Source organism: Emys orbicularis, chromosome 1 (assembly GCF_028017835.1).
Source record: "Emys orbicularis isolate rEmyOrb1 chromosome 1, rEmyOrb1.hap1, whole genome shotgun sequence".
Classification (NCBI taxonomy): domain Eukaryota; kingdom Metazoa; phylum Chordata; order Testudines; family Emydidae; genus Emys; species Emys orbicularis.
In genome coordinates this window covers 215,037,962-215,050,601 of record NC_088683.1, presented here as the reverse complement: position 1 = coordinate 215,050,601, position 12,640 = coordinate 215,037,962, and the positions used below count along the sequence as shown (strand labels likewise).

Below are 12,640 nucleotides of genomic sequence, written 5' to 3'. Positions count from 1 at the left end.
CATTTACAAGTTGAGAAAACAAAGTAAAACTAAGACGCCTTGCCTGGCTTTTTTACTTACAAGTTTGAAATATGAGAGACTTGTTTAGAAAGATGGGTAGAACGTGGATTGATGTCAGGTCCCTCTCAGTCCCAAGAGCGAACAACCCCTTAAAGCAAAGAGCACACACAAAAGCCTTTCTTGCCCCCCCCCCCCAAGATTTGAAAGTATCTTGTCCCCTTATTGGTCCTTTGGGTCAGGTGTCAGCCAGGTTACCCGAGCTTCTTAACCCTTTACAGGTAAAAGGATTTTGGAGTCTCTGGCCAGGAGGGATTTTAGTACTGTACACAGGAGAGCTGTTACCCTTCCCTTTATAGTTATGACAGGTGCACACACATGTAATCTGAATTTCAGTGGAAAGCCAACCTATTGCTTTCTGCAGGATGGATTTGAGTAAATTTGTCTCTTTCATCTCGTGAAATAAACACATTACCATATCCTGGGAAGTACTGTCAAGCTGAACATTGTCATTACTGGAAGTGAATATGGCATCTCTGAAACACAACAAACTTCATCGATGATTAGGAGTTGTCTACTACGTTTAATGGCATTTTATTTGTCAGAGTTCTGCTTTAAAATGACATCTCCTCCTCCTGCCCTCCCCTTCATCCCAGAAATCTAATGCAGGAAGAAGATTCTGGTGGGGGATGATTACAATAGTGATCTGTGGCCCAGATTCAGTATCAGACAGGTTTTTAAAGAGAGATTATATACTGCCTACTCTCCCCTTACAGCTAGAACTCTCTGATTATGGCTTGGGGGTTCCTGGCCAAGCAGCATTCTGGAGCAGGTACCAGTATACCACCATCGCCTACAGGAAAAATGGTCTGTTGGTGACTTTGTGACATCTGTGTATTTCCACTGCCATTCAATAAAACGAAGAAGATCTGAAGAATAGCTCTGTGAAGCTCATAAGCTGGTCTTTTCCATCAACAGAAATTGGTTCAATAAAAGATATTACACCTCACTAATCTTCCCTCATACAATAAAGGGGCTCTCCTGTTTTTGATGATATGCACAAGTCCGATATAAAATCTACTATTGTCAGCTCTTTGAGGACAAAACTGTCTACTACCCTGCATGTACAGTGCCACACACAATGGGGGCCTGTTCTTCATTGATCCCGAGTCATACCACAATACATATAATAATAGCAAATATCAAACCTACTCAGCAACTTGACATGGGGTTTGTGACGCTGGCAGACCAGGTGCCAGCACTCATGCCAAGGTCCCCATGTCTCAACTGAACACTGACAAATACATAGTTGCAATCAGTCTGGCTCACCTGAATGTCTAGTATTGTTAAAATAGGCATTACGATTATATAAGAATGTGTTTAGTGTTTAGACTTTACTGAATGCTTGTGAGTTGCTGCATGCATTAAACTCACTTATAGCACCTGTATCCCATATTGTAAGGTAATATTTAAGCATTTGTATTGTATGCCTTTGTGACTGTGCAAATCACCAGACAGCAGAGAGAGATTAACTAGTGTACAGTGTTGGTCTCCAACAGAATGTGTTACATCCTGGCCAACAAGGAAGGCCCATTGACACTAGGCGGACTATTGTGGAACATTAAAGAGAACAAAAGAATTTGTTGTTCTGCTCTTCCCCACCATGAAGGAGTCATGCAAGTGAATTCCTCCCATCACTTAAGTTCGCAGCTCAGAGCACCTGGGAGGAAAGGGGGAAAAAACCCTTACAAGAAGGAACTGTATCTCTATGCCACTTGGACTCTGGGGGGCAAGGTTTTCTAAGCATAAGAAAGGGATTCCCAGCTGCTTTGCTTGGAGTATCCCTAAAGGACATATAGCGCTTGCTTATTATAGAAGCTTCTATTACAGGGACAGGCAAACTTTTTGGCCTGAGGGCCACAATTCCAAAATTGTATGGAGGGCCAGTTGGGGAGGCTGTGCCTCCCCAAACAGCTAGGCATGGCCCGGCCAATGCCCCCTATCTGACCCCCCCCCCCCCCGCTTCTCACCCCCTGACGGCCCCCCTGGTACTCCTGCCCCATCCACCCCCTCTACTCCCTGTCTCCTGACTGCCCCTGAACCCCCCGCCCCTGACTGCCCCCCGCCGCCCCATCCAACTCCTCCTCTCATTCCTGACTGCCCCATCCAACTACCCCTTCCAGAACCCCTGCCCCTGACTGCCCCCCACCACCCAATCCAACCCCCCCTCTCCTTCCTGACTGCCCCCCCCCGGACTCCTGCCCCCATGTTCCCCGCCCCGACTCCTATCCACACCCCCGCCTCCTGACCACCACCCCGAACTCCCCTGCCCTCTATCCAACCCCCTCTGCTCCCTGCCCCCTTACCGCGCTGCCTGGAGCACTGGTGGCTGGCGGCGCTACAGCCGCGCCGCCCAGAGCACCAGGATAGGTAGCCGTGCCACCGTGCAGCTCAGAGCACTGGGTCAGGCAGCAGCTCTGCAGCTGCAATGCCCGGCCGCCCAGAGCATTGCGCCGGCGGCGGAGCGAGTGAGCTGAGGCTGCAGGGGAGAGGGAACAGCAGGGGAGGGGCTGGGGGCCAGCCTCCCGGGCCAGGAGCTCAGGGGCCGGGCAGGAAGGTTCCGCGGGCCGGATGTGGCCCGCGGGCCATAGTTTGCCCACCTCTGTTCTATTACCTTTTGAAACCTAAGATCGTAACTCATTTGTGTAAGTATGTTTACCTGCTTTAACTTTGTAAATAAGTCTTGTTTCCTTTTTAATAAATCTGCATATAGTTTATTATAGGATTGGCTACAAGCATTGTGTCTGTTGTGAGATCTGAGGTGCAATTGACTAGTCCTTTGGGACTGGGAGTAACCTGAATATTGCTGTGATTCTTGATCTAAAGGACCATCTATCTCAAAGGTAGGCTCACCAGGGTGGCGAGATAGATCAGTGTATCCAAGGGGACTATCTGTGACTCCATGTCAAGGCTATTCTGGTGCCTGAGGACTTTACACTTAATAATTAATTGGTGAAAACTAAGTATAGGGCAATCCTGCTTCTTAACAGTCTGCCCTGAGGTTGGTACTCTCACTCTTGAGCCACTGCAGGACAGCCTTTGTGATAGATGGTGCCTTACGCCAAGAATCACAGCAATATTCAGGTTACTCCCCCAGTCCCAAAGGATCAGTCACTTACCCCAGATCAGTTGCACCCTAGATCTCACACCAAAGACAATGCTTGTACCCAATCCTATAACAAACTATCTAAAGATTTATTAACTAGGAAAAGGAAATAAGTTATTTACAAAGTTAAAGCAGGTAAATACACACACACACACATCAATGAGTTACTGTCTTAACTTTCAAAAGTAAGATAGGCTTCTCTAATAAGCTGTCCCTTAGCGCTAACCGAAGCTAAGCCCTAGGGATCTCCTTCTTATGCCTAGAAAACATTGCCCTTGAGTCCAAGCAGCATAGCGATGCAGTTTCTTCTTGTTAAGGGTTTGTATCCCATTCCAATTCTCTGACCTGCCAGTTCAGCTGATGGGAGGAACTCCTCTTTATTGGGGGCAGAGAGCAAACAACAAAGTATTTTGTCTTCTGATGATCCACAATAGTGCGTCTAGTGGTGATGGGCTGATTTGTTGGGCAGAAGGTAACACCTCCTGTTGGAGACTAGTACTTCACACTGGTTAATGCTTATATCATCTGCATCATCTCACTGGTTAATGCTCCTCCCCTGTCTGGTGATTTACAGTTACAGAGCACACACGTAAATATTACCTGATAACATGGGATGCAGATGATATAAGTGAGATTAATGCATCCAGACCCTTACAAGCATTTCATAAAGTCTAAACACATTCTTATAATTCTAATAACTATTTTAGCAATACTAACACACAGGTGAGGTAGGCTGATTCCAGCTATGCATTTGTCAGTGATCATTTGAGACGTAGGCCCCTTGGCATAAGCTGGCACCTGGTCTGCCAGCGTCACACTGACAATTGCAGGATCTCACAATGGTAGTCTAAGACCTTGTAAAAGCATTTGATGAATATGTGCAATTTAACGATTTCTCAAATAGCGACTCTTGCTTACTCTGGACACAGCTAATGTCCTGCTGAGGGGGAAAATAACATCCATCTCATAGTACCAAGAAAATATAGCAAAATTGGATGTGCATGCAAAATTAGCCATTAAAAGATCAGTGAGGAGCTGATTAGGGTCTGAGGAGGAATTAGTTTAGTGAAAATAAATAGGTCCGAACACACGATCAGAGTTACTTAGTGTTATTACAGTGAAAAAGATAATAAAGCACAGAAGGAACTAGTGTGTCAACTGAGGAAAAAGAAATAAATCCAGAAATACCACAGGCGTTAAAAAGTAATGGGAGGGACAGCCACGACCCAGAGCCCACTGGGAACATTTTGTTCTGTTCTTTATGTCAAAGGTTCTATAACCCTGAGGGAAACACATGTACAACTTCCAAAAAGTGAGACTGAGTTAAAACAAAAATCACAGCAGGAAGTAGCAACGGCAGCCTCAGCAGCTGTTGGAGTGGTAAAGCGGGAGCACATGATGGACTCCCAATAGGATTTTACAAACCCCCATAGTGACTGGAGTATTGGGCTATAATGCACAGCCAGATAACACCAACCTCGCTATTTGCCCAAAGGAAGGAGAGCTCCTGAGTGAGTGCTCGAGCTACAGCCTAAACTCCCTCCTTTAACACGGACCTAAAAATATTTGTTAATAGTTATAGTGTCAGTAAGGTGAGTTGTTGATATAGGGAGGGATTTCCAAAGCTGAGATGGGGATTTGGATGGCCAAATCCAATTAATTTCAAAATCCCACCCGAAAAGATCAAGTACTGGAGGTTGTATCAGGACCATTTTGGGTGTGTTATCCATGACCTTCACTCACTGTAGTTTATACCTGAGCTAAGATTGATACTGTCACCTGATGCTAAAAATGCATTATACTAGTTGGAGTTCATGGGAGTTAAGGCCATTTTATAAAATGAATCCCGACAATGTGAGACACCCGTTGAGCAGCATTGCTGATTGCTGGATCTTGCCCAAACGTCTTTCTGCTTAATAAGAGGGCACATGTTTGTGATACACCCTGTCCTAATCAGCATTTCCTTAGCGCCCTGATAGGATATGATTCAGACATCTCCAGCATTTAAATAGGAAAAGGTGGTGATGGTGGGAATCTCGTCTAGCTTCTGTTTTTCGCCAACCCAAATGTGCTCATGCCAATAGTATGAAATGTTGTGGCAACTGGAACAGTATGACTGGACTGAAAGGTGATATTGCTACGTTTTACATTCCAGATTAGCAGACATCACTATGAAGTAAGTGATGCGTTCCTGAGTTGTCCTTTTTACAGTGACGTCCCAAGATTTTCAACATTTAGGGAGAGGTAGTGCTCTTAAGCATATGTGTATACATTCATTCTTGGGGGTTATAAATGCTCACTATGGGAAGTAAAACAGGTTTGGGGTAGTGTAGGGACCAAACAGTCAGCTTGGTTGGAAAGATGAATGTTGTTACAATGATCACTATACAGGGAGCCTTAATTATGTAGTAAACTAATTAACAATCCTGAGTGTAAGTTTTTAAACAGAATAATGAGCTAGTTTGGAAGGGTAACCAGCCAGGGGATAGCTGGGTGCACTCCATGTGGTTCAAGGAAGAAGGGAAGGCTTTCATTGCTAATAAGTTTTGTCCACATTCTGAAATCCATTACATTGATATCCTTCACATGCAGTAGATAGAAATGTTCAAAGGGAACTGCATGGTGCCCCTAACTTAAAGGATGCCCCAACAGGCACAAATGAATGAGATGGATCAGTTTTGACACACTACTCTTTGGCAAGAGTGTGTTTGTAATTATTTGAAACAAAGTAAAAAGGTTGATGTTTCGGCAGCGGTGTCTTTTCGCCTCTGTAAGTGGTTATGAACTGTAACAATCTTTATATGCTCAGAGTTGATAGACCACCACAGCTGTGAAAAGTGTGGTTATTAATGAGATTGGTATATGCAGGAAAATATTAATAAATTATGATGGTCAAATGAATAAATTACCAGGAGATTATAAAAACCCATCTCCTATTCCAGGGATCCATTTCCAATAATCTCCTACTAATTTGTTCCTCTCACTGTTGCACATATTGTGCAAATTTTAAGGAACAAGTGAAGGCTGTAAGTTGAGTGAAGTCTGAGTGGCTGGTTTCAGAGTAGCAGCCGTGTTAGTCTGTATCCGCAAAAATAACAGGAGTACTTGTGGCACCTTAGAGACTAACAAATTTATTAGAGCATAAGCTTTCGTGGGCTACAACCCACTTCTTCGGATGCATATAGAGTGAACCATATATTGAGGAGATATATATACACACACATACAGAGAGCATGAACAGGTGGGAGTTGTCTTACCAACTCTGAGAGGCCAATTAAGTAAGAGAAAAAAAACTTTTGAAGTGATAATCAAGATGGCTCAGTACAGACAGTTTGATAAGAAGCAAGTGTGAAAGTACTTACAAGGGGAGATAGATTCAATGTTTGTAATGGCTCAGCCATTCCCAATCCCTATTTAGCCCTGAGTTGATTGTGTCTAGTTTGCATATCAATTCCAGCTCAGCAGTCTCTCGTTGGAGTCTGTTTTTGAAGTTTTTCTGTTTTAAGATAGCCACCCGCAGGTCTGTCAAAGAATGGCCAGACAGGTTAAAGTGTTCTCCCACTGGTTTTTGAGTATTATGATTCCTGATGTCAGATTTGTGTCCATTAATTCTTTTGCGTAGAGACTGTCCGGTTTGGCCAATGTACATGGCAGAGGGGCATTGCTGGCACATGATGGCATATATCACATTGGTAGATGTGCAGGTGAACGAGCCACTGATGGTATGGCTGATGTGATTAGGCCCTATGATGGTGTCACTTGAATAGATATGTGGACAGAGTTGGCATCGGGCTTTGTTACAAGGATAGGTTCCTGGGTCAGTGTTTTTGTTCAGTGATGTGTGGTTGCTGGTGAGTATTTGCTTTAGGTTGGGGGGTTGTCTGTAAGCGAGGACAGGTCTGTCTCCCAAGATCTGTGAGAGTAAAGGATCATCTTTCAGGATAGGTTGTAGATCTCTGATGATGCGCTGGAGAGGTTTTAGTTGGAGGCTGAAGGTGACAGCTAGTGGTGTTCTGTTATTTTCTTTGTTGGCCCTGTCTTGTAGGAGGTGACTTCTGGGTACTCGTCTGGCTCTGTCAATCTGTTTTTTCACTTCAGCAGGTGGGTATTGTAGTTTTAAGAATGCTTGATAGAGATCTTGTAGGTGCTTGTCTCTATCTGAGGGATTGGAGCAAATGCGGTTATATCTTAGAGCTTGGCTGTAGACAATGGATCGTGTGGTGTGTCCTGGATGGAAGCTGGAGGCATGTAGGTAAGTGTAGCGGTCAGTAGGTTTCCGGTACAGGGTGGTATTTATGTGACCATCGCTTATTAGCACAGTAGTGTCCAGGAAATGGACCGCTTGTGTGGATTGATCTAGGCTGAGGTTGATGGTGGGATGGAAATTATTGAAATCATGGTGGAATTCCTCAAGGGCTTCTTTTCCATGGGTCCAGATGATGAAGATGTCATCAATGTAGCGCAAGTAGAGTAGGGGCGTTAGGGGACGAGAGCTAAGGAAGCGTTGTTCTAAGTCAGCCATAAAAATGTTGGCATACTGCGGGGCCATGCGGGTACCCATAGCAGTGCCGCTGACTTGAAGGTATATATTGTCCCCAAATGTGAAATAGTTGTGGGTGAGGACACAACTATTTCACATTTGGGGACAATATATACCTTCAATATAATCACTTTTTATTTAGTAATTTACTCAGAGTATGTATTAATACCTGGGGGAGCAAACAACTGTGCATATCTCTCTATCAGTGTTATAGAGGGCGAACAATTTATGAGTTTGCCCTGCATAAGCTTTATGCAGGGTAAAACGGATTTATCTGGGTTTAGACCCCATTGGGAGTTGGGCATCTGAGTGCTAAAAACAAGCACACTCCTGTGAGCTGGTTTTGGGTAAACTTGCAGCTTTGGGACTAGTAATTCAGACCCTGAGTCTTTGTTAGAGCAGACTGGAGTGTCTGGCTCAGCAAGACAGGGTGCTGGAATCCTGAGCTGGCAGGGAAAACAGAAGCAGGGGTAGTCTTGGCACATTGGGTGGCAGCTCCCAAGGGGGTTTCTGTGATCCAACCCGTCACAGTGTATACCACAGTGTATACTTGAAGTATACCTTCAAGTCAGCGGCACTGCTATGGGTACCCGCATGGCCCCGCAGTATGCCAACATTTTTATGGCTGACTTAGAACAACGCTTCCTTAGCTCTCGTCCCCTAACGCCCCTACTCTACTTGCGCTACATTGATGACATCTTCATCATCTGGACCCATGGAAAAGAAGCCCTTGAGGAATTCCACCATGATTTCAATAATTTCCATCCCACCATCAACCTCAGCCTAGATCAATCCACACAAGCGGTCCATTTCCTGGACACTACTGTGCTAATAAGCGATGGTCACATAAATACCACCCTGTACCGGAAACCTACTGACCGCTACACTTACCTACATGCCTCCAGCTTCCATCCAGGACACACCACACGATCCATTGTCTACAGCCAAGCTCTAAGATATAACCGCATTTGCTCCAATCCCTCAGATAGAGACAAGCACCTACAAGATCTCTATCAAGCATTCTTAAAACTACAATACCCACCTGCTGAAGTGAAAAAACAGATTGACAGAGCCAGACGAGTACCCAGAAGTCACCTCCTACAAGACAGGGCCAACAAAGAAAATAACAGAACACCACTAGCTGTCACCTTCAGCCTCCAACTAAAACCTCTCCAGCGCATCATCAGAGATCTACAACCTATCCTGAAAGATGATCCTTTACTCTCACAGATCTTGGGAGACAGACCTGTCCTCGCTTACAGACAACCCCCCAACCTAAAGCAAATACTCACCAGCAACCACACATCACTGAACAAAAACACTGACCCAGGAACCTATCCTTGTAACAAAGCCCGATGCCAACTCTGTCCACATATCTATTCAAGTGACACCATCATAGGGCCTAATCACATCAGCCATACCATCAGTGGCTCGTTCACCTGCACATCTACCAATGTGATATATGCCATCATGTGCCAGCAATGCCCCTCTGCCATGTACATTGGCCAAACCGGACAGTCTCTACGCAAAAGAATTAATGGACACAAATCTGACATCAGGAATCATAATACTCAAAAACCAGTGGGAGAACACTTTAACCTGTCTGGCCATTCTTTGACAGACCTGCGGGTGGCTATCTTAAAACAGAAAAACTTCAAAAACAGACTCCAACGAGAGACTGCTGAGCTGGAATTGATATGCAAACTAGACACAATCAACTCAGGGCTAAATAGGGATTGGGAATGGCTGAGCCATTACAAACATTGAATCTATCTCCCCTTGTAAGTACTTTCACACTTGCTTCTTATCAAACTGTCTGTACTGAGCCATCTTGATTATCACTTCAAAAGTTTTTTTTCTCTTACTTAATTGGCCTCTCAGAGTTGGTAAGACAACTCCCACCTGTTCATGCTCTCTGTATGTGTGTGTATATATATCTCCTCAATATATGGTTCACTCTATATGCATCCGAAGAAGTGGGTTGTAGCCCACGAAAGCTTATGCTCTAATAAATTTGTTAGTCTCTAAGGTGCCACAAGTACTCCTGTTATTTCTGAGTGGCTGAAGAACTACATGGCAGTGAGAACCACCTAGATCAGGGGACGGCAACCTTTCGGAAGTGGTGTGCCGAGTCTTCATTTATTCACTCTAATTTAAGGTTTTGCGTGCCAATAATACATTTTAATGTTTTTAGAAGGTCTCTTTCTATAAGTCTATAATATATAACTAAACTATTGTTGTATGTAAAGTAAATAAGGTTTTTCAAATGTTTAAGAAGCTTCATTTAAAATTAAATTAAAATGCAGAGCCCCCGGACCGGTGGCCAGGACCCGGGCAGTGTGAGTGCCACTGAAAATCAGCTTGCGTGCCGCCTTCGGCACGCGTGCCATAGATTGCCTACCCCTGACCTAGATCTTCAGCTCTTCATTTCCAAATGTCTTAACTTTATTTTTGAAATTGTATAACTTTTGTAAAGAAAGGGAAAAGTTGGTTTGGGGCATTAGATGGACCACACTTCAACGCATGTTTAACTTGACTCTTATTTAATAAAGATGCGTGTTTAAGAACGTATGTTAATTAAAATGTGTCAGCTGTACGTACTCACTGTGGGATCTAGAAGTTAAGTTACTTGCTGTCCTGGTTACTCAGAATCATCGGTAATAAAGATATTGCCATCCAAATTCTGCCTTTCATTATCCCTATGCCAATCCGCCATATCTTTCAGTGGTGTTACTCATTAGTAGTAACAAGCCCAGGGATCTGTTCTACGTCCGATGTTATTTAACATCTTTATTAATGGCCTGGATGTAGGTATAGGGAGCTTACTGATCAAGTCCACAGATGACACAAAGCTGGGGGGTTGCAAACACTTTAGGGGATAGAACTGGATTTTGATAAATTGGAGAACTGGGCTATAGACAACAAAATGAAAATCAAACAAAGACAAATGTAAGGTGCTACGCCTAGGGAAGAAAAACCAAATGCACAAATACAGAATAGGGGATAACTGGCTTGTCAGCAGCACTGCTGAGAAGGATCTGGGAGTTGTGGTGGTTGACAACCTCGACATACGTCAGCAATGTGATGCTGTTGCAAAAAAACAAATGCAATTTTGGGTTGCATTAACAGAGGCATAGCATGCAAGTCACAGGAGCTGATAGTACCGCTCTTCTCGGTGCTAGTTAGGCCTCAGCTGGAGTGCTGTGTCCAGTACTCCAGTCACCAATGCATAGAAAGGATGTAGAGAAACTGGAAAGGATCCAGAGGCAAGTGACAAAGATGATCCAAGGGATGGAACACAAGCCATATGAGCAAAGGCTAAAGGAATTGGGTATGTTTCATTTTGAAAAGAGGAGATTAAGGGGAGGGGAACATGATAGAGGGCTTCAGATACTTATAGATTCATAGATTCTAGGACTGGAAGGGACCTCGAGAGGTCATCGAGTCCAGTCCCCTGCCCGCATGGCAGGACCAAATATTGTCTAGACCATCCCTGATAGACATTTATCTAACCTACTCTTTAATATCTCCAGAGATTGAGATTCCACAACCTCCCTAGGCAATTTATTCCATTTATACTTGAATTTATTCAATTTATTCAATTTATACTTGAAAGGCTGCCATAAAATAGATGGAGAAAAGTTGTTCTCTCTTGGGCAGGACAAGAAGCAATAGGTTCAAACTACAGCATAGCAGATTTAGATTAAATCTCAGGAATAGCTTCCTAACTGTAAGAACAGTAGGCCAATGGAACAGACTGCTTCTGGAGCTTGTGGAATCTCCTTCACTGGTGGTTTTCAAAAGGATGCTGATAGCCATCTGTCTTGGATAGTTTAGAGACAACAAATCCTGCATCTTGGCAGGAGGCTAGACAAGACCCTTGCAGTCCTTTCTAACCTATGGTTCTATGATTCTATAACCAAGTGAGATCCCGACATTAGAATTCAGTCAATAACTTGATACATGTGCCAGAATAGGATTCAGCTCACTCTCCCTCCGCTTTGCTGGCCAGGGAGTGCAAACAGGAGTAAAAAGTAATGAAAACATATTTAGTTGCCAAAGGAAGCAGATGGGACTCTGATTACAAACAGGAGGAAGATCTGATGAAGATGGAGGTGCCATTTTTACACAACTTTTCAGTTTAGAGCTGCACTTAAAATGTGGTAGTAATTCTGGGGGGTTCATAATAGCTCAGGAATGTACATTTGCTTTCCTATAATGTAACAGCACATTTCATTTTTCTAAAAAAGTTACCAAAGATTCCATTTGGCAAAGTCACTATGTATCACAATGACTCTTAACTCCTTGTCTGTTTTTTTCCCCCTCGAATAGTTGATTGGAATGCTGTTGGCATGCTGTCTGTCCCGATTTATCACGGCCAATCAGTATGAGATGGTGTAACAAGGTGAGCCGTTATCTCTTTGTACAGTGTGCTGGCCACAAGGTATTCAGTAGCCATGCTCTGCTGTACATTTGTTCATGATAGTAGATTTTGGGTATCTCATGTTTTTATCAAGAATGGGGCCTTTAGCTGTGGGTTCTGTCTCCCTCCGCCCCAATATTTTGCCTGGTGGAAAGAGGGGAATTGCAGCATCACTTGAACATATAGTTTATGAATATTTTGTTACCTCTGAATATATTTTTTTTTAACAGAGAAAGTTCTGTTGTGAAGCTTGTTAGCAGCTAAAACAATTCATCTCTTTCTCTCTCCTTCCCTAGTCTTTCAGAGATGTGAAATACAGAGCCTGTCTCAAAATCAGGAACTGCAGCAATCTAGGAAGACTTTAAAGAATGTTAGAGCACACTCTCTCGCTCGCACACGCGTGCACACACACACACACACACACACCATCTTCTAAACTCCGTACCATGTGTAGTGTACCATTCCGTGAAGTACTATTGCACCACCAAGAGTAGCTTGAACCATTCAGCATCCA

General features: G+C 43.8%; 1 protein-coding gene across 1 annotated transcript in view; it reads left to right on the top strand.

Moving 5' to 3' along the window:
- Positions 1-12,104, top strand: part of TSPAN7 (tetraspanin 7) — a 196,760-nt gene extending 184,656 nt beyond the window's left edge. Inside the window, exon 7 of the mRNA XM_065417130.1 lies at positions 12,036-12,104. Within this exon, the coding sequence (XP_065273202.1) occupies positions 12,036-12,104 (69 nt within the window). The remainder of the gene's footprint in view (positions 1-12,035) is intronic.
- The last annotated feature ends 536 nt before the right edge of the window (positions 12,105-12,640 follow it).